The following is a 23,602-nucleotide window of genomic DNA, read 5'->3' on the forward strand; positions in this document are numbered from 1 at the left end:
GCGGCAGGCGGCCTTCGAGCAAAAACTGACAGCCGCAACGGTTGACGCCCGATGCAACAAGGACTCATGCATAATTTCAGGCGCGAACTGCACTAATACCTCGTAACAAGCGCTATTTAATACCATTCACGCCTTTCTGTCGGACGCTTGCTGCATACCGGGTTCGTAATTTCTTCGGAGCTCCCTTGCTGGTTTCGTGCGCATCGGCATTCGCAAAAGTTTGCAGCACTGCTGTGTGGTCAGCACGAAGCTTAAATGGGGCGCAGAGATCCATACGAGGTGAGTGCTCACCAGCTCGCTGGGAAAACGAGGGCAGGGCCCTTCCCCCCTCGGCCCCTCGCCCCCTCGCCCCCTCGCCACCCGCGCCCCCTCGCGCCCTCGCCGCCCTCGTCCCCTTGGCCCCCCTCCCCCATTTCGCCGCATCCCCGTTTGGTCTTCCACCTCCCAACAACAAAATAACGAACACGCAGGGCGATGCGCCGTCGGGCCCGGGCGGCGCCTTCAAGATGATGTCGCTGCTGGGCCACTCGCGCCACCAGTCGTCGGGGACCGTGGGTGAGTGCGATGCAGAAGGGCGCAGGTGGGGTCAGGCGTGTGCGTGTGTGTGAATCTCCCCTGGTGTGAATGTGTGTGAGTGGGTGGGTCAGTGTGTGGCTGTTTGGGTGCAGATCGGTGCGGAGCAGCGCGAGAGGCAGGGGCCGCCAGCAATGAGGTGGTTGGGGCGGCATGAGTTGGCAGCGCGTTGTTATCTACACCCCTTTTGTTGTACCTACCGTATGTACGACACCCACGAGTACGGCAGAGCGCGCCCCCCCTCGTCTGCACACCCCCTCTCCTCCCGTTGCCCTCCTCCCCACGCCCTCCCCACGTCCTCCCTCCCTTCCCCCTTCTCCACCCCGCCTCCCCCCTCTCCCTCCCACCCCGCCACGGCAACACAGGCTTCTTCATCAAGAGCCTGTCGGTGTCGGCCTGCAGCAGTGTGGTGTTCGGCATCAGCAGCTACATGTGCTTGTCCTGGGCACTGGGGCCCGTGCTGCCCTTCCTGGTGAGGCGGCGGGGGGGGCGTGTGACTGATGTGTGCGACTGATGTGTACGACTGTATGTTTGACTGGTATGTGCGACAGCGTGTGTGTGACAGCATGGAACGTGTATGGGGGGGGTTGGTTTGAGTTCGGGGATTCTGAAGTGTGTGTCTTCTGTACGGTATATAGCGCCTAGCGCCAGAGGTAAACACATATACACATTTACACACACACGTGCACACACATACACACACAGCGCAGCGCTGTGCTAACCTTGTGCTCTTTGACGCATCCACCATCGCACACAGGATATCGCACCACCCCACCCCCACACCCACGCACCCCAGTGGCCGCACTCGCCACGCGCACTCCTCCTCCCGAACGCACACACACACACAACCGGTGCCGCCGCACGCCTCACGCCTCCTGCAGGGCGGCTCGGCGTTTGGGTTCGTGGGCGGGCTGGTGCACCGCTACCGCGTGGACCTAGACGAGGTGCGGACCCGGGGGGGGGGGCAGGGATGGGGGTTCCGGGGCGTGTGCGTGTATGTGCCGTGTGCTGACACGCGCTGGTGCTCCAGGATCCGGACGAGGTGGGGGCAGGGCTTTCGCTGTCGCTGGGGCTTTTTAAGCGGGGCAGCGTAAGGAGAGCGAGGAGAGTTGGTGTTTTGGATGAGGAAGGCGAGGGAGGGGACTGTGTGACTTATGAGAGGTGCAGGGAGAGGGGCGCAGGCATGCGGCGTGTCCTCACCTGCGCGCCCGCATTGGCCCTACGACACGTGCCCCTCACAACCCCTCTCATACGCAGGCCCGACTGATGACCGTTCGCTACCCCCGCGTCATAGAGCACCACGTCCGACAGGTGGGGGCAGCTGGGGGGCAGCTGGGGGTTAGGTGGGGGCCCACTGGTGGTTAGGTGGGGGATTTTGGGCCGTGGGATTGGGCCGTGGGATTGGGCCGAAGAGCTGGAATTTGACGTGGCGGGAGGTTGGCTGCAGGTCCTGCAGGTGTGTGTGTAGAGGTGGGTGGGTGGGTGGGTGAGTGGACGCCTGGCCGTATGCCCCGCTCCGACTGTGGCGTGTGCAACACGCATACGGTACCCCCTTCTTCAAACATCACACACACACACACACACACACACACACACACACACACACACACACACACACACACACACACACACACCTACCTCTGACACACACACACACACACACCTCTACACAAACATACACAAACATACACAAACACGCATATACTGTTTGTGCGCTTTGTTTTCCTTGTGCTCTTACACACACACACACACACACACACACACGCATCTAGAGCACCTTGCGACTCTGCAACCGCCGCCCGCCACGCCCCCATGCAATTCCGGCGCTTGCCGTCACTCGCTCGCCCTCTTCTCTGGGTTGCGTGATACTTAACAGGCGGGCTTTAGACTGCGCGTTAGCTAGGTCGCTTGATACACGCCGCCCCACTTGTCGCCTTTGCCATTTGCCTGCCCGTGACACTTCCGCGCTGCCGCCCTTTGCCCTCGCTTCCTCTGTCGCCCGTAGGTGAGCTCGACTATGACCAGCGGGCGGGAATATGGGACTTAGGCGTGCTGGGTAAACGTTGTAGCGCGCCCAGGGCGCGGCGCATACAATGCATCTGGGTGCCGCTCGGGGTCAGATCGTTCGTCGATCGCCCGAGAGGGTTACAGGCTTTTCGCGGGTAAGTATGACTACCGGGGTCGACGCGGCAACACGACGCTCGGTATTCGGTAGGTATTCGTAAGTAACTCCGGCGCCGCTTGGGCGGGCTTCGTTTTGTTGTTTATTTCTCACACACACACACGCCCCCTCTCGCCGCAGGTCGAGCCAATGGAGCTCACCTGTGGGTGGCAGGGGCAGGGGCAGGGGCAGGGGCAGGCGCAGGGGCAGGGGCAGGGGCAGGGGCAGGGGCAGGGGCAGGGGCAGGGGCATGCGCAGGGGCAGGGGCAGGGGCAGGGGCAGGGGCAGGGGCAGGGGCAGGGGCAGGGGCAGGGGCAGGGGCAGGGGCAGGGGCAGGGGCAGGGGCAGGGGCAGGGGCAGGGGCAGGGGCAGGGGCAGGGGTCGGCGTTGGGGCCGGGTCGGTGGCCGTCTGCTGCATGTTTAGCGGTACCGGTGTACGCGCAACATGTCTGGGCCCATCGCGCTCCATCGCCTCCCACCCAGCCACCCACACACAACTGTGCCGCCTCGTGTGCCGCTGCCCGTCTCCCACGCCCACACCCTGCCTCCCACGCCCTGCCTCCCACACCCTGCAGCCACCCCCGGCGGCTTTGAGGCCTGGCTGGCGGGCGTGCCTGGCTCCCTCAAGCGGCAGGGGGTGCTGGTGGCGGCGCTGTACTCGGCCGCCGACACCATCAGCAAGCTGCAGGTGGGGTGTGGGGTGAGAGGGAGGCTGTGGGCGGTAGGGGGCTGCGTGGCTGTGTGCGTGCGTAGAGAGCAAGGACTGTGTGTGTGTGTGTGTGTGTGTGTGTGTGTGTGTGTGTGTGTGTGTGCGGGGGGGGGGGGGGGTTCACTTTGAACCAATCCCGTAAGGAAACAGTCGCGCTGCAAGGAGAATCTGCACGCCCCCCGTGTGTGTTGGGGGGGGGGGCGAGGGGGTAAATACCATCGGGAGGGGCGCGCCGTGTGTGTCCATGTGTGTGTGTGTGTGTGTGTGTGTGTGTGTGTGTGTGTGTGTGTGTGTGTGTGTATGTGTATGTATGTATGTGTGTGTATGTGTTATAAAACGAAACGAAAGCCCGCCCAATGACGCGACGGAGTTACTTACCGATACCCACCATTTTACCGAGCGTCGCGATGTGTGTGTGTGTGTGTGTGTGTGTGTGTGTGTGTGTGTGTGTGTGTGTGTGTGTGTGTGTGTGTGTGTGTGTGTGTGTGTGTGTGTGTGTGTGTGTGTGTGTGTGTGTGTGTGTGTGTGTGTGTGTGTGTGTGTGTGTGTGTGCAAGGGAAATGGCAAGTGAGCGCCCGCCGATGAGTTGAACCGTAAGTGTTAAGGTGGGAAGCTTTGGCATACATGTTACCGCAAGTACGTTATGCATGCAAGAAGCGCGCAAACTGGATTGGAAGGGGTGGCTCTACCAAAGGACGCAGGATTTTCACGCGAAGCGCAATCACATCCAAACGCACACAGGACGAGGAGGAAGAGCGAATTCTGGAGGAAAGCTACCGTGGAAGGGAGGCTGCAGCAGCAGCAGCAGACGAGTAAGGTGGCGGCGCTGCGGCATCAGGAGGTGGGTACAGGTGTGGTGCGGCGGCGGCAGAAGACGAGGCAGGGGTAGTGGTGGCCACGGTTCTGACAGGGAGTTTTGATAATGCGAGGGAGGACAGCGCAACAGCATTCAGCTCGCTACTAGCTGAGTTCGCCCCAGCCTCGGGCGCTCGGTTTTACGATCAGCACTGCCGTATGCGCAACCCTGGGTCACGGTAAAGCTGTACTGGTAATACTGAGAGGGGCCCGGGCAGTCTCCTGGCGCGGGCAACATCTTTCCATGATCGTCGATGCCTGTGCTGGGTGCAATTTGTTCCTCGGGACTCAACTATACTATCCGCTTGCTCCCTTTGCCATGTCCCTGCCGGCGCTGGGGCACATTGCGCGCGAGCGTGTGCGGACGGGCTAGGTGTACGTGTGTGGGGGCACGCGCGGAAGGTGTGCGACTTTCATTTTTGGTTGTGGGCACTGTGCATCATTGCGGGGCGGTCCTGATGACGGGCGTGTGAGCCTGCGTGCACTTCATGCTCGTATGTGGTTGAAATCGTGATGCGTGGTTGGTGGATGAGGACGAGGGTACTGGAACCGTGACTGGAACGCGCGGGAACGCGTATGCAAGTCCCACCAGGTCCCACACGTTGAAGGTATCGCGTGCGCCGCGAACTGCATTCATACTGGCGTGAGCACACACTGCATGCTGAACTATTATTGGTTGGTTGATTGCGCGTGTCACGGAGAATGGGCCTGAGACCAGTACGGGCGGGGTTGCTGCACGGCTGAAAGGGGACCTGGGTATGCCTCAGAGCTGGACCCGCTCTTGACCTTACAACAGTCAACTTGCTGTAAATGCTGAGCTCTTCGGTTCGTCCCCTAGGTGCCAGGCTTTCGAAGCCACGCTACTCACGCGCGGTCGCGATAGTTAGCATTGCTCGCGGAGACCAGCGTGCAGCATGTCGACAGCTGCTGCTTCCGGCGACGATTCATGGCGAGCAAACATTATAGACGATGACGCAGAAGTCGCCAAGCTCGTGCGGACCTTCCACAAGGTTGCGGTGCTGGGCATCAAGACCGAGCGGCAGGCCGACCAGCCCGCGTTTTACGTGGCGGAGTACTTAAAAAGTGCGGGAATTCAGGTAGGTTGATATCACCGCAGAATGCGACGAAAGGTTCTAACAGTGCGAGAGCGTGCCCAGGTGACCCCCCTTCACCCCGCCCGACCATCCTCCTCCTTGCACGCCCCCCTCCCCGCTCTTGCTCCCTCAGGTGGTGCCGGTGCCGGTGAGTACCGCAGGCGCGGCTCCCCTGCAAGCAAGCCCCCGCACGCAACCGCCTCCTGGGGCGCTCTCTGCGGCGTCGGCGCTTTCCTTCCTGCCCGGCCCCGTTCCTCCTCAACCATGTAGTCCCCCCCCCCGCGCCCCGCCCCCCCCCTGCCCCGCCATCCGCCGTGACCTGCGACCCCGCCCTTCGCGGCCCCCTGCTGGCAGACCTACTACCCCGACGTCACGTGCATCCTGGGGGCGCCCGTGTTCCGCACTGTGGCGGCGGCGGCGGCGGCCGAGGGAGCACTGGACTGCGTGGACGTGTTCAGGTGGGCGTAGGGGGAGCGGGTGGGGGTGACCAAGGGGGCCGGGAGCTGTTTTGCAGCATGGACAGGAGTAAAAATGTGTCGCTCAGGCACAGCCTCCCATGGCCAGCTGAGTGGCCAGCCGTTCTCGCTCCGGCGGTTCTTCCCCCGTTGGTTGAGGCCAAACCTCCGCCGCGCTCTGCGGGATGACTCTAGGTCTTGGTTTGTCTACGGTTGGACTACCCTACCACCCTACCACCACCACCACCACCACCACCACCACCACCACCCCTCCGCAGGCGGCCCTCGGACGTGGAGGCCCACCTGCCCGACCTGCTGGCCGCCGCCCCCCGCCCCCGCGCCGTGTGGCTGCAGTCCGGCATCCGCTGCCCGCCCGCCGAGGAGGCGCTGGCGCGGGCGGGCGTGCTGGTGGTGGCGGACCGGTGCCTCATGGTGGAGCACCGGGCGGCGGCAGCCGGGGGCAGCAGGATGTAGGCGGAGGCGGGAGGAAGCGCGTGCGTGAGTGTGCGGGCCTGTGCTTGGGGCCAGCGCGTCCTGCCTCGCCGCCTGGGGTGTGGCAGGTGGTGCCTCAAGCGGGTGGCAGCATGGAGCTGTTATGTTGAGGGAGTTTAGTGTCGGGGCGGAGAGAGGCAAACACCAGTGCTCGTGCGGGTTAGTGCCGGTTACAGCACCCGGTTGACTGTCAGTCTGTCACCAGCCGGTTTTGTTGCATAAGGTTCCCAAAGAAATTATGGCATAGATGGGGCAAGTCTACATACTAATGAATTCTTATATTGCCTTTAAATCCTGCATAAAGCGTGCGGCATCGTTTAACCACCATCGGGTGCGCGCTTATCTTTGCCGGCAATTGCTGCAAGCATTGTCACATTCATTACCCTGTAACATAAATTGACTACACAGGCGTGAGAGCGCGCTTGAGGGCAACTCGCGTATATACCACTCGCGAGCTCACAATGGCGCCAGGCATGGCCAGGCCGCTCGTCGCGTTCCTGACAGCGCTGCTGGCCTGGCGCGGGGCAGAAGCATACCCCCGCTTCTGGTATGACCGGAATTACCTCGTAGAGTATGGCTACGGGCCCGAGAACGGCCTGGACTGGTCGGTGTTCCCGGCCCTCACCTGTATCAATTACCCGGACAAGGCCTACACCGGCTTCTACCCCGCACACAGCACGCCTTACACGGACAGGTATTTTGCGTTACCGACTTCTAGCGGGTCAGGGCTAACCTCCTGGGCGTTGCGGGCTGTGCTTGGTGTGGTTGACCGGGGCTGTGACCGCATGCGTTGGGTTGGCGGTGTGCTTGGCCTGCATCCCCGTCGCGTGCCACCTCCCCCCCTCCCAACCAGTCATGTACATGTACCCCCCACCCAACCAATCATGCAAAGCCGCATTCCATCCCACAGACCTGAGACTGAATGCCTAACCTGTTTTGACCTCCCACTCTGCTGCCGCAGCACCATCGGGATGACGTTTGCGCTGTCCGGTGGCCCGGCCGTCACCACCCTGTGCCCCGGCGCCACACACACCATGCAGGTGAGGAGAGAAAGGGCATTGGCGGGCGGGCAGGGGAGAGAGGGAGTAAGGGCCGTGCGTGCGTATTCATCGTGATCTGGGTCTGCGGTATTCATGAGTGGACACCGTGGAGGGATGCTGACACGTCACGGCATATGGGGGCTGCCGTGTCCCTGACACGCCCCCCCCCCCGCGCTGACCCACATGGCACTCACCTCCCGCGGTTCTTTGCTTCCGCGTGGATATGTGCCTGTGCAGCTGACATTCCCCATCCGGCGCCTGGCGTTGGTGACCACTGACCCGCCCAATGTGGCCGCATTCACCTCGCCCGCACCGCCCACCCCCGATTGGTGCGTGGGATGGGTTGCGGGCATTGCCTTGTGTGCTGAGGCCTGGGGCATGAGGGACTGGGGGGGGGGGGTAGGAACCGAGTAGCTCGTCAGGAGCGCCCCCCAGGCACCCGGACTCGATCCCGCTCGAAGAGAAGTGGCTATTGCCAGGGGTCAGCCTCTGGGGGACTGCGGGCGGAGAGGTCGACTGGGATGAGGTTCACATTGGCGGAGAGTGAAAGGCAAGGCGCACGCAGTCAAGATGTTGAAGCGGGACTTGAACTCTTGGCTCAGGATCAGAAGGTAGGGCCACAAACGTACACACAATTATCCGGTGGAAACCATTTAGCCGCCCTGTCTTCTGGACTGACGCTCTCCACTCCTCTTCCCACACCCGCAGCCCCGGCCGCCTGGACCTGGGTAACTCAGACGGCTCTCGCGCCGCCACCTCCTTCACCACCACCTTCACCGTGCCCTGCACCGCCACGGGTGAGGCCGTGGGTGACGACAGCAAGCCAGCAGCTCAACTGTGTCACGGAGCGGAATGTGCCGTGGGTGCCGTTGCCGCGCCTGGGCGCCTGACCACGCACGGGTGGCACTGGTCCGCATGTGGGTGCACCCCGCCGCCACCTCCGCCCCACAGGTCAAGTCGTGTTCGCCGTGACCAGCGCCGGCACCTCCGGCTCCACCCGCCGCTGGGCCCAGGCGCAGGCGACCCTGGCTGTGGCTGACGCGGCGTCGGCTCAGTGCGCGGCCGTGTCTACCACCTGCGTGGCCGCCGTGCCGGACCCCTCCCCCGTCGCAGAGCCCTCCCCCGAACCAGCTGTCGACCCGGCACCCTCGCCGGCACCCAAGCCCGAGCCTTCCCCTTCACCCGCGCCCGGGCCCGAGCCCTCTCCTGTACCCATGCCGCAGCCAGCGCCCGCTAGCCAGGCGAGTGCTGGGCGCCATAGCGGGTGGCGCTTGGGGGGGTTAACGTTGAACCAATCCCGTAAGGAAACAGTCGCGTGGCAAGGAGAACTGCAGCTGCATATGCGAGTCGTTGTACATCACCGTAGGTAGTTGGGCGGGCTCGGGCTGGGGGGTGCTCTTACGTGTCATGAGGCCGCTTGGGGGGGCTCAGGTGTCGTGGGGCCGCTTGGGGGGGGGGGCTCAGGTGTTGTGGGGGCGCGGAAGCACGCACCCAACTGGCGACTCCGTGTACCTCGCGTCCTCGTGCATGTGACTACGGCTTAGCGGTTCCCATCCTGACCTTCATCCTGCGCCTGGGTTGGGAGACTCGCATGGGCCCACTGCCCAGTGCGTTTCTGTGACACGACCAGCCGTCTGACGAGCATGTGAACTGATCAGTGAGCTCGCCCGCTTAATGCCCTTGTTATGAGCTCTTTTATTGTTGCCCGTGCTGCCCCCCGCGCACCGCAGCCCTCGCCCTCGCCCGCCGGCGCTCCCAACTGCACGCCCAGCCCCCTGGGTTACACCTGCATGGCCGCAGCGGTGAGTGCACCACCGTGCGCGTGTGCGAGGGGCGCGTCAGGGAGGGCGGTGAGTGCTGTGAGGGCGATGGTGGGTGCGGCAGGGGGCACGTGTTTCCCCTCCTTCCAGTCCTCAATCCCCGCTCCTGCCTCCCGCCCTCTGTTTACACACATGCACCCCACCCCACCCCCACACAGGGCGACGTGACCCTGCACTGGACCGTCAACACGCCCTCCGCCCCGCCCAACGCCTGCACCGGCACCGACAGCGCCGGCAAGACAGTGCTGGCGGTGAGGCCTCGGTGGCCGTGTGGGGGAGGGCGTATGTGGGAGGGCGTGTGGGGGAGGGCGTTAGTTGGCTTCGCAGGGCATAGGTCTTATCCCGCCCGACCAGTTGAAACATGCACGGTCATGACCTCCCCTCCCCCACTTCCCTGGCCTCCCTCTCACTCCCACCCCATGCAGGCCGGCGACGTGGCCACTGACGGCACCCTCCACATGGCCGTGCAGGCCGCAACCAGCGGGTGAGCGGGCAGGCAGGAGCGAGGGGGTCGTGGGCAGGCAGGGGGGGGGGGGCCGTGGGCAGGCATGAGCGGGCCGTGGGCAGGCAGGAGGGGGCCGTGGGCAGGCATGAGCGGGCCGGGGGCAGGCATGAGCGGGCCGGGGGCAGGCAGGAGGGGGCCGTGGGCAGGCAGGAGGGGGCCGTGGGCAGGCAGGAGGGGGCCGTGGGCAGGCAGGAGGGGGCCGTGGGCAGGCAGGAGGGGGCCGTGGGCAGGCAGGAGGGGGCCGTGGGCAGGCAGGAGGGGGCCGTGGGCAGGCAGGAGGGGGCCGTGGGCAGGCAGGAGGGGGCCGTGGGCAGGCAGGAGGGGGCCGTGGGCAGGCAGCAGGGGGACGTGGGCAGGCAGGAGGGAGCCGGGGGCAGGCAGGAGGGGACCGTGAGGTTGTGCGCATATGGGGGCGTGCGTGCCCATTCCCTTCTTTCCGGCCACTGAATGCACGTGCGGCCGCGCTGCCTCCCGGACACATCACACCACACCGCACCACACAGCTACGTGGCCATCTCTTTCCCGGTCCGCCCCGGCACCATGGCCCCAGCCGACATCGTCCTGGGCTGGGCGGGCTCGTCCGGCTCCTCCATCCGGGCCTTCTACACACGGGTGAGATGCCGTACTGCCCAACGAGTACGGTAACCAGCGGGCTCAGCCGGGACTGCAGAATTCGCCCTCCGTGCCTTCCTTGATGCAACGTGGCCGGGGGCGCGCCTCGCACACCTCACCCGCCACGCCGCCGCATTCTTGTTCCACACAACCACAAACACGCATGTACGACACACGCATGTACGACACACGCCCGCGCAGTACCAAGCGCTGGAGAACGGCGACGCCCTCAGCGGCACCCGCGACTGGGCCTACGACAAAGGCGTCATGGAGGTGAGATTGGAGCACAGCCGAGCACACCCACTACAATGTCAACTCGCGCTCATACAATGTCTGAACACATCGCGCCCACCTGCTGCGCAGTCGGGCGGTGTGACCACCATCTGCTTCAGCCGCCGCCTGCGCGAGCCACGTGCCCTGGCCTCGCCCGACCTGCGCGCAGCAGGCGGACTCAACTCCGCCGCCTCGCCTCTGGGGCCCGGTGCGTGAGCCAGGGGGGCCCGGTGCGTGAGTCAGGGGGGCCCGGTGCGTGAGCCAGGGGGGCCCGGTGCGTGAGCCAGGGGGGCCCGGTGCGTGAGCCAGGGGGGCCCGGTGCGTGAGCCAGGGGGGCCCGGTGCGTGAGCCAGGGGGCCCGGTGCGTGAGCCAGGGGGGCCAGGGAGGCCAGGGGGGCCAGGGAGGCCAGGGGGGCCAGGGGGGCCAGGGGAGCAGCAGGAACAAGGGGGGCCAGGGGAAGGGTGTGTCGCTAGCGTGCATGAAGTGGATGCATGCATGCATGGGGTTGTTGCCTCATGCGGGCCCGCAGGGGTGGACCGCCGGCTGCAGCGCACCGCCCCACGTGACCCACGTGCCTAGCCGCCGTATGTGCACGCACGTGGAGGGCTGTGGGCTTCCCTTCCCTGACACGTGAAGGGCTGTAGCCCTTGCTCGCCTGCGAGGGAGTGGCCGGGCGCACGTTCGTGCCGGCCCTGCCCCCTCACCCGACCTAACCACCCTTCCCTCCCTGCCTTCCCTTCCCTTCCCTTTCCTGCCCTCGCCCCCGCAGCGCCCCAAATGGGCTTCAACTGGGCCACCAACCCGCAGGTGCGTGTGGGCTGTGTGCGAGAGCGTGCCGGACACGCCGCTAGTAGCCTAGCATGTGGCTTGGGGGCAGGGGCCCTGCTGGGGCAGGGGGCTGAGGGAGAGTCTTGGGTGGGGGCGGGTCTGGGTCCGGGTGCGGGTCTGGGTCTGGGTCTGGGTGCGGGTTGGCGGGGGCGGGGGCAGGGGCGGGGGAAGTGCACCCCATCGACCAAACCGTACGCACGCCACCCCATGATCACTGCTGCTGGTAGGTCACACATGAACAGGCCAGGCCAGCTGCACATGCCACCCACACGCCACGCTGTCCTAGCCGGGCACGCATCCTCGCCCCCTCCCAACCCCTCCCACCCCCCTGCCTCCCCTAGGACCGGCTGGTGCAGCACCTGGCCCGCACCAGGGGCGGCTTCAGCCTGGACATCGCCGCCGCCGCCGCCGCCGCCGCCCCTGCTGGCGGCGGGGGCCCCGTGCCGTCGGCGCCATCGCCTGCTACTACTGGTTCCGCCCCATCGCCATCACCCTCTAATGATGGAGAGTCCGCGGAGTCGCCGAAGCCCTCGCCCTCGCCACCCCCCTCCCCTTCGCCTTCTCCCGCACCCTCTCCCGCTCCTCAGCCCAACCAGACCCTGCCTTCGGCTGCTGGTCCCTCTCCGCCGCCGCCCTCCCCGTCCCCGTCCCCCTCCCCCTCCCCCTCCCCCTCCCCCTCACTTGGTCCCAAGCCCGCGACGACTCCACCCACTGGCGGCAGTAGCAGTAGCGGCAGCCCGCGGCCGGCTGCTGCTGCTGCTGCCCGGCGGCGGCCCCCTCCGCGCCGGAGCCCGCCGCCACGCGCCTGGCGTCTGGCTCCTCGCAAGCCGCACAGAACTAGGCGCGCGGCAGTATGAAACTACGGCCGCTACAGGTGAGTTATGTGAGCGAGCGAGCTGTGACGATGATGATAAGGTCTGCTGCGCGTGGTTGTGCGCGGCTGGCATGGCCCGGGGCGAGGACGTCACGACGTCGGGCAAGGCAGTACGCCACTTGATAGGCCCGAGGTATGGCACAGCCGTCGCAGCTTGGAGCGACCGCTGCCAAAGCTCTCGTTATTAATGATGCCATCGGTGGGCTGTTACGGTAAATCGGGTTAGCTTGCTCTCGGGCGGGGGTCCTGGGCCTACAGCATCGATCGTATACGGTCACGTGTAAAACTGCATGTCGGCCTGGCAAGGCAGCAGGGCGGAAAGAGCACATTGTGGGTAGACCAAGAACCTAACCTCTGTGCTTCATGAATAGGACTTGCGGTATTTGGAATTTTGAACACAGCAGGTGGGTCGGGCTCCTGGGGCGACTCATTCATTTTACTGCAGCTTACTTGATATGTAGGTAACCGGCACTCCGGCTAACATAGTGAATTTATATGGCTTACGGCGCGGCTTACTTGTGGTGGGAACACTTGTCCTCACGTGGGCGCTCGGTCGGGTGTAATGGACGCGGGGGAGGTACGCGCGGTACTGCGCGCGGCTGCCGTAGATGGATTCCACTTCCCAGAAACCGCTGCCTCTGTAACGTCGGGCGACGCTGCATTCCTTCATGATACAGTGACTTCTATCGTGCCTGAATGCTTGCGTTTAATGGCTGAAAGTATAAGGCGTTGGCCGAGCCACAGAAGTCGTGACGAAGCGACATACTGAGATGCGTATACGGGTAAAGCGGGCAGTATATATTTTCAGTAGCGAAACACGCTTCGCTCAAGGCTTAGCTCTCCTGAGCTTCAGATGCAATACAATCCTGGGATGGCGACTGCCAGGGCGACAGCGGCTTTTACAGCGCCGCTCTTCGCGCTGCTGGCGCTGCTGGCTTGGCGCGGAGCTGAGGCATATCCGCGCTTCTGGTATGATCGAAACTATCTGGTCGATTTCGGCTATGGACCGGATAACGGCCTGGATTGGTCGGTGTTCCCGGCCTTGACATGCTCCAACTACCCCGACAAGGCCTACACCGGTTTCTTCCCCGCCCACGGCACGCCCACCCCAGACAGGTGAGGGGCGTAGTAGGTCCACACTGCTTTGCTTTGCATTGGCTTGGTCGCTTGCTGGTGTGGGGCCGTTGATGAAACAGGCGCGTTGCGACACTGCTGCAACCACAACTTGCACCCCTTGCCCCACCCTCTCAAACCTGCCGCCGCAGCTCCATCGGGATGACGTTTGCGCTGTCCGGTGGCGCGGCCGTCACCACCCTGTGCCCCGGCGCCACACATACCATGCAGGTGAGGAGAGAAAGGGCATTGGCGGGCAGTGGCGGGTGGTCAGGCTAGTCAGGCAGGAACAGCTAGGAAGGAGTAAGGGCGGTGCGGGCAACTTTCATGGGAGTGGCTTACGGGAGATGCCTTATGGGTGCTGACACGCCACCCCCCCGCGCTGACCCACATGCCACTCACCTCCCGCGTTTCTTTGCTCCCGCCTGCGTATGTGCCTGTGCAGCTGACGTTCCCCATCCGGCGCCTGGCGCTGGTGACTACCGACCCGCCCAATGTGGCCGCATTCACCTCGCCCGCGCCGCCCACCCCCGACTGGTGCGTGTGGCCGTGTGGTGCTGAAGCGGCATGGCGATGCCAGGATTGAAGGAGGGCGGTCGCGGGGCGATGGCGGGCCTGTTTGTTTCTAAGTATCCTGCAGAAGCCCTTACAGCAGGCGCCCGATCGAATCATGCCTACCTAAATCACCGCATAACAGTCCCTGACTCACGCATTCATTCCCGCCCACAGCCCCGGACGCCTGGACCTGGGTAACTCTGCCAACTCTGACGCCGCCACCTCCTTCACCACCTCCTTCACCGTGCCCTGCACCGCCAAGGGTGAGACGCTGAGGCAGTGCGTGTCACGGATCGAGTTACACACACACACGCACACACATACACACCGACCGGTATATACACACACACAATGATTACGCGGCCTCCACCAGCAGCACGAGGGCTCACTCAGTGCCGCATGGGCTTGTCCTTTGCCTCTGCGCCGCCTTGCCGCTGATCTCTCCTGTCCCGGCACTCTCACCAACAAACACAGGCACCTCTGTGGCTTTCCATGTTGTCAGCGCCGGCACCTCCGGCTCCACGCGCCGCTGGGCCACCGCCCAGGCCACCATGCCGGTGTCGGCCGATGGCTCTGGCGTGTGCGCAGCCGTGTCAGCCGCCTGCGCGCCCGCCGTCGCCTCGCAGTCACCCCCAAGCCCCCTGCCGCCGTCGCCGCCGCCCAGCCCCCGGCCACCGTCGCCGTCGCCTCCAAGCCCCCTGCCGCCGTCGCCGCCGCCACCCAGCCCCCGGCCACCGTCGCCCTCACCATCGCCTTCGCCGTCGCCCTCGCCTTCGCCGTCGCCGTCGCCTTCGCCGTCGCCGTCGCCGTCGCCGTCGCCGTCGCCGTCGCCCTCACCATCGCCTTCACCTTCGCCCTCACCTTCGCCTTCGCCGTCCCCGTCGCCGTCGCCCTCACCATCGCCTTCGCCTTCGCCGTCGCCGTCGCCGTCGCCGTCGCCTGCCCCCACGAGTTCAAATGCGACCACGACCACCGGCGGCCCCGCCAGTGCGGTAAGTGAACAAGCTGCCTCGCAAGTGGCTGGGTGGTCCCGTCGGCAGCTACCGTGCCGCACTACCTACACGCACACGCCCGCTAGACACACCTCCAGGCGCACCGCTAGGGTCATGCCGTTCATACATGCAGCTCTGCTGCACCCTCTGTGCGGCATCTGGGCAAGGGAACTGTAACCGGCGGGAGCTTCGTGCAGCTTGCCATGCCGTAAGGAGCCCATACATGCCTTGTGTAGAAACCCTGCCTGTTCACGATCGCCGCTCGTTATCCCCCCCCCCCGCGCACCGCAGCCCTCGCCCTCGCCCGCCGGCGCTCCCCGCTGCACGCCCAGCCCCCTGGGTTACACCTGCATGGCCGCAGCGGTGAGTGCACCACCGTGCGCGTGCGAGGGGCGCGCCAGGGAGGGCGGTGCTGGGTTCTGTGAGGGCACGGTGTGTTGGGAAGGTGGCACATGTTTCCCCTCTTTCCAGGTCTGAGCTCCCGCTCCTGCCTCCCTCCCTCTGTATGCACACACACGCACCCCACCCCACCACCCAACACAGGGCGGCGTGACCCTGCACTGGACCGTCAACACGCCCTCCGCCCCGCCCAACGCCTGCACCGGCACCGACAGCGCCGGCAAAACAGTGCTGGCGGTGAGGCCTCGGTGGCCGTGTGGGGGAGGGCGTATGTGGGAGGGCGTGTGGGGAAGGGCGTGTGGGGGAGGGCGTTGGTTGGCTTCAAAGGGCATGGGCCTTCGTACCGATTCTGACCAGTCGAAACATGCACGGTCATGACCTCTCCTGCCCCACTTCCCCGGATCCCCATGCAGGCCGGCGACGTGGCCACTGACGGCACCCTCCACATGGCCGTGCAGGCCGCAACCAGCGGGTGAGCGGGCAGGCAGGAGCGAGGGGGTCGTGGGCAGGCAGGGGGGGGCCGTGGGCAGGCATGAGCGGGCCGTGGGCAGGCATGAGCGGGCCGGGGGCAGGCATGAGCGGGCCGGGGGCAGGCAGGAGGGGGCCGTGGGCAGGCAGGAGGGGGCCGTGGGCAGGCAGGAGGGGGCCGTGGGCAGGCATGAGCGGGCCGTGGGCAGGCAGGAGGGGGGGGACGTGGGCAGGCAGGAGGGGGCCGTGGGCAGGCGGGAGGGGGCCGTGGGCAGGCGGGAGGGGGCCGTGGGCAGGCATGAGGGGGCCGTGGGCAGGCAGGAGGGGGCCGTGGGCAGGCAGGGGGGGGGGACGTGGGCAGGCAGGAGGGGGCCGTGGGCAGGCATGAGCGGGCCGTGGGCAGGCATGAGCGGGCCGTGGGCAGGCATGAGCGGGCCGGGGGCAGGCATGAGCGGGCCGGGGGCAGGCAGGAGGGGGCCGTGGGCAGGCAGGAGGGGGCCGTGGGCAGGCAGGAGGGGGCCGTGGGCAGGCAGGGGGGGGGGCCGTGGGCAGGCATGAGCGGGCCGTGGGCAGGGCCCATTTCATTCGGTCCGGGCCTTGCCATGTGATCGCTATGCTCACAGCAGGCGGCGTAATCGCACACCGGTGGTGCTCTGGCCCCGTGCCATATATCGCATTGGTTGGAAGAGCTCAAGTTTGTTTGGTGGCAGGGCGTGGCTGGCAGGGGCCCTTGTGTGTGAGTGTACCGTATGTGTGCATACGTGCCCGTTCCCTTCTGCCCACTACTGACACAAGCCCGCTGTGTTAGCAAACATGTACGTATGTACTCACGCACGTAACTTCATACCTATCCGGCCATCCCACATTACACAGCTACGTCGCCATTGGCTTCGCTGCCAAAGCCGGCACCATGGGTCCCTCCGACATTGTTCTGGGCTGGGCGGGCTCGTCCGGCTCCTCCATCCGAGCCTTCTATGTCACGGTGAGCGGGGCCGCGTGAGGGGGCTGCTGGTAACACTGGTTGGCTAGCTGCTACCGCTGCCTTGCTCGGAGGGGTGCGAGGGCCGCGTGCACGTTGCAGATAGGGATAAAGCCGGGCATGCAGTGCGGAGCAAGCGAGACTGGAGGGCTGCATGTGCCTGGCATGCATGTTCCTGCTGATGGCCGCCGACGGAAGTAGTCCGCATGTCGCTCACCACACCTCACGGGGGCCCACGCATCACATCCCGCCGCGCAGGGGCACGTGATGGTCGACAGCAACGCCCTCAGCGGCACCCACGACTGGGCCTACGACAAGGGCGTCGTGGAGGTGGGTGAGGGGTGGCGACTGCAGGCGTAGTAACAATCAATACTCGGTACCCTGGCTGGATTGCGCCGGCTGTGATGGCCGGAGGAACCCAGAGCCACTCGCCCGCCGCCTCTGTGCGTCTCCGCCGCACATTGCCGAACACATCCCCGGCCCCAACAAACTCCCGCCGCGCCGTGCCCCTTTCCCACCTGCTGCGCAGTCGAGTGGCGTGACCACCATCTGCTTCAGCCGCCGCCTGCACGAGCCACGCGCCCTGGCCTCGCCCGACCTGCGCGCAGCGGGCGGACTCACATCCGCGGGGACTAGCGTCCTCGGCCGCCGCCGCCTGGCACAAGCTCGTGAGTTGGCGATGGGCACGGCTTTCGCGCCGGGGGGGGGAGGCGAGGTTTTGCCCTCGGCGCTGATGAGTCAGGCCCCTTTTGCTGCTGGCACGTGGCACAGGTTTCGCCCTGCTGATCTGTCCTCCTCCCTGCCCCTCCCTCGCCGTCGCCCCCGCAGCGCTCCAGATGGGCTTCAACTGGGCCACATTCCCCCAGGTGCGTGCGTGCGACCACGTGCGAGCTCTTGTATGGAGGGGTGGAGGGGCATGTGAAGCGGTGTGTTGGGGAGCACGACCCGCCACACTCGGTGTTGCACACTCCCTCAGCCCCAGCAGTGACCCCCACAAGTGACCTACCCCCCTTCTGTACCTAACCCACATACACACGTACCCTACTCCATCACCTACCCCCACAGGACCGCCTGGCTCAGCACCCCTCCCGCGCCATGGGCGGATTCCATTTGAACATTGCGGCCGCCGCCCCTGGAGCCGTCGGGACGGGCGGCGCCGGTGGGGCTGGCGGTCCGGTCCCCGTGTCCGCAACGCCTGCGCCCTCGTCTGGGGAGTCTGAGAACGAGCACGAGGACGAGAATGAGGACGAGCATGAGCACTCTGAGGGTCACGTAGTGTCTCCAAAACCCTCGCCCTCCTCCAAGCCATCGCCGTCGCCGAAACCCAAGCCCTCCCCCAAGCCTTCCCCTGCTCCCAAGACCTCGCCGGGTCCCAAGCCGCCCACCTCTGGCACCCGGCGCCCTGGCAGCCGTCGCCCGGGCAGCCGTCGCCCGGGCCACCGCTAAATTTCCCACAAACCGCAGCAGAGCTTATCACGACGTCTTGCAATAGCTATGAAGTTGTTTTATGTCCATGTCTTGAGTCGAGTGGACTGTGATATCGGGTTGCCTCGGCAGCTGCAGACACACGAGAAGTTTGGTGCGGGTGTGCGGGTGTGGGAGCGGGATGTCGGTGTGCAAATACACATATGTACACACACACATACATACATGGCCATGGCGGCGGCGGGGCAGTACGTACGGCACGTTGGGACCATGCGTGGCGGAGGTTTGCCTATGTCGGGTGTTTACGAGTGAGTGATCATCTATCAGCAGGCAGTGGTGCGCAATTTTGAGCGGTTGGATGGGACATCACGTGGGGGCATACCGGTACTTCATCATTCATAAGCAAAGAGCACCATGCATCAGTGGGCGCAGTGCATTACTCAGCCGGCATGACGGCAATTACGCATTGCGCATTACGCAGCCAATAATCACCCTTTTGATCGGCTGCCAACCAGTGTGCGCTGTGCCGGGCCGTGTATGTACGGTATGTGCCGTGCATTGCATGGTGTATGAGGGGGCGTCCACGTACGTCCTCCCAGCTGGCGCATTGGTGCCCGCCGCACGTGGCGCAGCCGCATGCCATCGCAAAGATGCGCTGGATGGGGCCATGCATGCATGCATACGCGCCATCCACGAATGAATAAGCACGACGTGCATCGGGTGCAGGTTGGTGCATGAGCTTTACGGACAAGCCGGTGATGGGTGGCGGATGCTCGATGTGGACTATTACTGCATCTCTCGCTTCTTGAAGGTGCTACAAGTGGCTAGTGTATGTCGTATTGGAGCCAATTCATGCGACATGACAAAGGTATACCACGGTGAGCTCAGGGAGCGTGTTGTTCAAGGTACAGGTGTTGGCGTGGCGTTGGCGCGGCGCGGCGCGGCGCGGTGTGGCGTGGGCACGTGGATGGGCGGCTGGGCGCGTGGCTACAGCGGCCCCGTGGCCGATTGACCCTTTGCACCGTGGCGCCTTGCGCGGCGCCAGACCCGTTCCATCCCGGGTTGCGTGCCTATCCCAAGTCTTGATTGTAACTTGATCCCTGACAACATAGCATTGCATAGCGCGCCCCGCCCTGCCGCCTTATGAGTAGCCGCCTGCACCGCCGCGCAACGGCAGCGCCCTTGTCCTCGTTGTCCGTCCCCATGCGTTACGTTACCGAAGCTGCTTCAAATGCGAATGCGTCAATGTGTCCCGGTGTCCGCGGCTGCTCGCTTCTAACCAAGGGTTGCAGGGCCTGCTGCTGCCACTGCTGCAGGCTTGCCATGCCTAGCCATGCCAGCCATGCCCGGGCCTTTGCCTCCAGCTGTCCGCGCGAAGTGCGTGACAAGCACATAAGTGATTCCCTGAGGACGCTTGGAAGTGCGTGTTTGGGGCGCTGACCCATGCTCCTCCGCGCGTAACAGGGGCATACATCTTTCGCTGGCCAGACCGACCATGCCTTGCGAATGCGAGGGGCCACTTCGGCGATTTGACGCCTGACCGACCAGATACATCAAAGCAAGCTCATGATGTTCGTAGGAGAACGCTTTGAGCATCAAATTGTTCGCCTCCGGTCGGTGCTGGACTTGTGGACGCAGCGCCGTAGTTCGCGGGCGGGTGGCGGGCGGCACTCGAGGCAATGACACATCCCGTGGCGCGCGCTGACTATACGAACATCGCTTGTATTGCATGGCATTATACTTGTTGTAACCTCTCGGGTGTTCCAATTGCATTCGCAACCGCAATTACCGCCGCTGCGCTGCGCTTAGCAAGGTCGTAAACGAGTTTAGTGTAACTAGGGCTCCAAGTTGCGGCGCTGAAGGCAAATAGCCCAAAAGTAGATACTTAATTGCGCGGTCAATCAAGCGCGCCTAAAACTCGTCTGCAGACAGGGTTCGCTAAGGAATCCTTGCAACACGCACGATGCCCGCCGTGAACTCGCTCACCGCGCTTCTGGCGCTGGCGCTGGCCTGGCAGGGCGCTGTCGCGTACCCTCGCTTCTGGTATGATCGCAAGTACCTGGCTAGCCAAGGCTACGCCACCAAGGATGGCTACGACTGGAGCGTCTTCCCCGATGACGGAACGAACTGCACCAGTTACCCGGACAAGCCCTACCTCGGCTTCTTCCCCGCGCATGGCATGCCTTACCTTGACAGGTGAGGGGGTGAAGCATGCGGGGTCTGGGGCGTTCGGACTCCCGAATCCGGGCGCCTGGCGCCCCGTAACGCGTGCCGTCAGGCCGTAATCACGTGACGAACCTGGCCTCATCAACGCCTTTACTACCTTTACACCGTCCCTGGTCAGACTATCTCTGTCTAGCAACCCAACATAAGTGTAACCTGCGCCCCCCCCCCCGCGACGCGGGAAGCCGGGAAGTAAGGATGCTAGGGACCCCTGCTGCACCTCACGGCGGCACCCCACCGAGAGCTTCGTTCTCCAGTGCACCTGTTGCTGCCGCGCAGGCCCAATCACCAGCGCCATACCACCCAGCGAGCCAGCGCCCTCCACACCTCACCCGCCGCCACGTCTGCCCCCACCTGTGCCGGCCACCCGGCACCTCGGCGCCATGCCCCTCAAACCTGCTCAAATCCGGACTCGCTCCCCGCGCCCACCCGCCCCCTGTCCAATGCTGACTCCACACATCAAGTGTGCTCGCTCCCTGCGTGCTGCTGCCACACATCCACCGCAGTGCCATCGGCATGTCCTTCATGCGCCCTGACGGCACCAACGTGGCCAGCCTGTGCCCCGGCGCCAAGCACACCATCAAGGTGGGTGCTGATAAGGCGTACGTGTGATTAGGATGAATGGTGAGACGACCTTGAGTCCGTAGCCAGCAGGGGATATACGCGGCGCCACGTACGCCCTACTCGCTTTCAACTACTGATTCCCTTCCTTCCCTTCCCACCTTTCTCCTGCCCCTCCCCGGCCCTCCCCCACACATACACACATACACACAAACACACATACACACAAACAAACACACACACACGCACGCACGCACAGGTGTCCTTCCCCATCAAGCGCCTGGCGCTGCTGGTCACCAGCCCCAACCACGCCGTGCACTTCAGCTCGCCCGCGCCCGCCACCTCCAGCTGGTGCGTGCGTACGTGCGTGCCACAACCGTGCCAAATGCTGGGGGGGGGGGTGGGGGTGTAAATTCCAGCCCAAACTAAACCAAACCAAGCGAAAAGGAGGGGGGAGCTGCCGGCTGGTCATGGGTCACTGGGTTTGGGCGGGTCTGCGTTGGTGTTGGCGTTGGTGTCTGGTGTCGTCGGTGTGGGCATGGCAGGCATTATCACATTACAGCAGAGGGCCCGTGGCGCGAGGCGCAGGTGATAAAGGGGCCCGACTGTCGCACTCGCTCGCTACCCGACGCCCCCCTGCCCCCGTCTCACATGACCCCATCCTCCCACCCACCCACCCCCACCCACACACCCCCACACACACCCACCCACCCCCAGCCCCGGCCGCATCGACCTGGGCATGTCCAAGAACTCCAACGCCGCCAGCTCCTTCACCGCCACCTTCACCGTGCCTTGCAGCGCAGCCACCGCCAACGGTGAGGCGATCAGGGGGATCGGATGGGACCAGGGGTGGTTGACACACATGTCTGTTTGGCCCCGGCCCTGGCTTGGCCGCTGCCTGGCTAATGCGCTCGGCTAGATAGGTCTGGGTTCCAGCCGGCGGCGGCGGAGTGCGGATAAGGGTTTGAGTTGTGGACGCTTTCTTCCAGGGGCGCGCACACACACACACGCACGCAAGCTGTAGTAGGACAGTCGGAAAAAGACACATCTAGATGCCCCAGGGCGCCGTCTGCGGGGTTATATACTTGTGTGTCGTAGAACTTCCGTGTTCCGCCCACACTCTCCCCCTTCTGGACTGCACGTCCCGGGCAGTCACCACGCTAGCGTAGAGAGTACTTCTTGGCAACCGTTTGTGTTTCTGTGGCAGTGCCTTTTGTGACTCTCGCATAGCCGTAGCGACGGACTTCACCGACGTCACCGATTTGAACCCCCGACCTTAAGCGGTCGAGTGCGCATTGTCCGCAGATAACGCACGTCGGGCCCTGAACTCGGTACCAAATGTAGTAGGACAGTCGGAAAAAGACACATCTAGATGCCCCAGGGCGCCGTCTGCGGGGTTATATACTTGTGTGTCGTAGAACTTCCGTGTTCCGCCCACACAAGCACACACACACACACACACACACACACACACACACACACACACACACACACACACACACACACACACACACACACACACACACACACACACACACACGCAAGCACACACACACACACGCGTACACATGTACGTCCACACACACTCTCTACGCGGCTGCCCCGCAGGCAGCACTGTTGTCTTCACGGTCAACAGCGCCGGCACCGAGGGCGCCACCCGCCGCTGGGCTCAGGCACACGCCACCGTACCGATCGCTCCCGAGAGCGCGGCGGAGTGCGCGGCCGCGGCGGCGGTCTGCGCGAGCGGCGGGTCCGGCAAGATGCCCATGCCTTCAGGCTCCGGCGGCTCGGGCCCCCGCGTGGCCGCACACAAGCCGCCCCCGGCCATGGGCGGCCGCCGCAACCCGCCGCCCACACGCCGCCCGCCACCGCACCGCGGTTAGACGGGCCGGAGAGAAGCGGCAGGAAGCTGGCTGCTGGCGGATGCTGCTGATGCTGCCGGTGCTGTGTCTTCGGGTTAGTTGGCCGTTGCACTTCATGTATGTGTGGTGGCTTGCAGCTGCGAGCTGACGTGATCAACAAAGGCGCGTACGTACTGGATACCAGGACATGAGTGGGCTGCTGGTCAGGAGTGCTGCTGCTCAACCGCCATTTTGCCCAGCATTTGCATTTGATTTTGGTAGACCTCAAGACGTGCATATGTGTACTGTGCATGATGCGCTTGCGGTGCATGGGAGTTGCGCGGGCTTGCCCCACGGCTTGCCCTTGCTTGGAGTGGGGCGGGCGGGAGCGTGTGCCGTCAACAGCGGTAGCGGGTTGTATGTTTGCTCGGGGGGATGTATGGGGGACACAGGGAAACACAGGGGGGATTTGAGAATTGCCTCTGGGACTCTGGGTGCCTGTGTGCACGCATAAACACACACGGCTGCCGTTGTTGTGGTCTAGGTGCCAGGCATGGACACACTGTCGCGCACATTCGCGTTCGCGTTTCGACAGCACTCCGCTAACACTGCCTGGCAATGCCCCACGCAGCAGACCACACGCAGACAAGCGCAGTGACGCGCGCATGTAAACCAAACGACTCTTAGCGCACACACCAGCATAGAATGCTGCCTGCATACATCCTGAGCGACAGGCGGGTACGCACGGCCCTAT

At 64.5% G+C, this 23,602-nt stretch overlaps 5 protein-coding genes across 5 annotated transcripts; all 5 read left to right on the top strand.

Annotated features, from left to right (window-relative positions):
- The first annotated feature begins 136 nt into the window (after positions 1–136).
- CHLRE_14g609600v5 (uncharacterized protein) lies at positions 137–5,120 on the top strand. The gene is made up of 8 exons (XM_043069952.1): positions 137–279; positions 471–555; positions 939–1,045; positions 1,455–1,517; positions 1,831–1,884; positions 2,876–2,897; positions 3,310–3,422; positions 4,185–5,120. Exons 1-8 carry the CDS (start codon positions 256–258, stop codon positions 4,257–4,259), a joined length of 543 nt encoding a protein of 180 aa, XP_042916625.1. The 5' UTR covers positions 137–255; the 3' UTR covers positions 4,260–5,120.
- Positions 5,121–5,166: 46 nt separating this feature from the next.
- CHLRE_14g609650v5 (uncharacterized protein) lies at positions 5,167–6,740 on the top strand. The gene is made up of 4 exons (XM_001701309.2): positions 5,167–5,395; positions 5,526–5,540; positions 5,747–5,850; positions 6,126–6,740. The coding sequence occupies exons 1-4, from the start codon at positions 5,213–5,215 to the stop codon at positions 6,319–6,321; spliced, it is 498 nt and encodes a 165-aa protein (XP_001701361.1). The 5' UTR covers positions 5,167–5,212; the 3' UTR covers positions 6,322–6,740.
- Positions 6,741–6,786: 46 nt separating this feature from the next.
- CHLRE_14g609700v5 (uncharacterized protein) lies at positions 6,787–12,948 on the top strand. Its single transcript, XM_043069953.1, has 13 exons — positions 6,787–7,033; positions 7,301–7,379; positions 7,617–7,708; positions 8,088–8,176; positions 8,331–8,620; positions 9,110–9,181; positions 9,358–9,450; positions 9,625–9,683; positions 10,208–10,316; positions 10,518–10,589; positions 10,680–10,797; positions 11,360–11,397; positions 11,760–12,948. The coding sequence occupies exons 1-13, from the start codon at positions 6,813–6,815 to the stop codon at positions 12,273–12,275; spliced, it is 1,848 nt and encodes a 615-aa protein (XP_042916626.1). The 5' UTR covers positions 6,787–6,812; the 3' UTR covers positions 12,276–12,948.
- Positions 12,949–12,996: 48 nt separating this feature from the next.
- On the top strand, positions 12,997–19,327 carry CHLRE_14g609750v5 (uncharacterized protein). Its single transcript, XM_043069954.1, has 13 exons — positions 12,997–13,408; positions 13,558–13,636; positions 13,851–13,942; positions 14,135–14,223; positions 14,435–14,952; positions 15,244–15,315; positions 15,496–15,588; positions 15,765–15,823; positions 16,693–16,801; positions 17,057–17,128; positions 17,328–17,466; positions 17,627–17,664; positions 17,864–19,327. The coding sequence occupies exons 1-13, from the start codon at positions 13,164–13,166 to the stop codon at positions 18,242–18,244; spliced, it is 1,986 nt and encodes a 661-aa protein (XP_042916627.1). The 5' UTR covers positions 12,997–13,163; the 3' UTR covers positions 18,245–19,327.
- Positions 19,328–19,726: 399 nt separating this feature from the next.
- CHLRE_14g609800v5 (uncharacterized protein) lies at positions 19,727–23,531 on the top strand. The gene is made up of 5 exons (XM_043069955.1): positions 19,727–20,419; positions 20,953–21,031; positions 21,267–21,358; positions 21,725–21,822; positions 22,616–23,531. The coding sequence occupies exons 1-5, from the start codon at positions 20,187–20,189 to the stop codon at positions 22,888–22,890; spliced, it is 777 nt and encodes a 258-aa protein (XP_042916628.1). The 5' UTR covers positions 19,727–20,186; the 3' UTR covers positions 22,891–23,531.
- The last annotated feature ends 71 nt before the right edge of the window (positions 23,532–23,602 follow it).

The sequence above is a fragment of the Chlamydomonas reinhardtii genome, chromosome 14, assembly GCF_000002595.2.
Source record: "Chlamydomonas reinhardtii strain CC-503 cw92 mt+ chromosome 14, whole genome shotgun sequence".
Lineage (NCBI taxonomy): Eukaryota > Viridiplantae > Chlorophyta > Chlorophyceae > Chlamydomonadales > Chlamydomonadaceae > Chlamydomonas > Chlamydomonas reinhardtii.

Coding starts and splice junctions, on each gene's coding strand:
- CHLRE_14g609700v5 (XM_043069953.1), top strand. CDS start 6,813: ATGGCCAGGCCGCTCGTCGCGTTCCTGACAGCGCTGCTGGCCTGGCGC. Junction 9,684..10,207: donor GTGCAGGCCGCAACCAGCGG/GTGAGCGGGCAG, acceptor CGCACCACACAG/CTACGTGGCCATCTCTTTCC. Junction 10,317..10,517: donor TCCGGGCCTTCTACACACGG/GTGAGATGCCGT, acceptor ACGCCCGCGCAG/TACCAAGCGCTGGAGAACGG.
- CHLRE_14g609800v5 (XM_043069955.1), top strand. CDS start 20,187: ATGCCCGCCGTGAACTCGCTCACCGCGCTTCTGGCGCTGGCGCTGGCC. Junction 20,420..20,952: donor GGCATGCCTTACCTTGACAG/GTGAGGGGGTGA, acceptor CATCCACCGCAG/TGCCATCGGCATGTCCTTCA. Junction 21,032..21,266: donor GCGCCAAGCACACCATCAAG/GTGGGTGCTGAT, acceptor ACGCACGCACAG/GTGTCCTTCCCCATCAAGCG.
- CHLRE_14g609750v5 (XM_043069954.1), top strand. CDS start 13,164: ATGGCGACTGCCAGGGCGACAGCGGCTTTTACAGCGCCGCTCTTCGCG. Junction 13,409..13,557: donor GGCACGCCCACCCCAGACAG/GTGAGGGGCGTA, acceptor CTGCCGCCGCAG/CTCCATCGGGATGACGTTTG. Junction 15,824..16,692: donor GTGCAGGCCGCAACCAGCGG/GTGAGCGGGCAG, acceptor CACATTACACAG/CTACGTCGCCATTGGCTTCG.
- CHLRE_14g609650v5 (XM_001701309.2), top strand. CDS start 5,213: ATGTCGACAGCTGCTGCTTCCGGCGACGATTCATGGCGAGCAAACATT. Junction 5,851..6,125: donor GACTGCGTGGACGTGTTCAG/GTGGGCGTAGGG, acceptor ACCCCTCCGCAG/GCGGCCCTCGGACGTGGAGG.
- CHLRE_14g609600v5 (XM_043069952.1), top strand. CDS start 256: ATGGGGCGCAGAGATCCATACGAG. Junction 1,046..1,454: donor GGCCCGTGCTGCCCTTCCTG/GTGAGGCGGCGG, acceptor CGCCTCCTGCAG/GGCGGCTCGGCGTTTGGGTT. Junction 2,898..3,309: donor CGAGCCAATGGAGCTCACCT/GTGGGTGGCAGG, acceptor CACACCCTGCAG/CCACCCCCGGCGGCTTTGAG.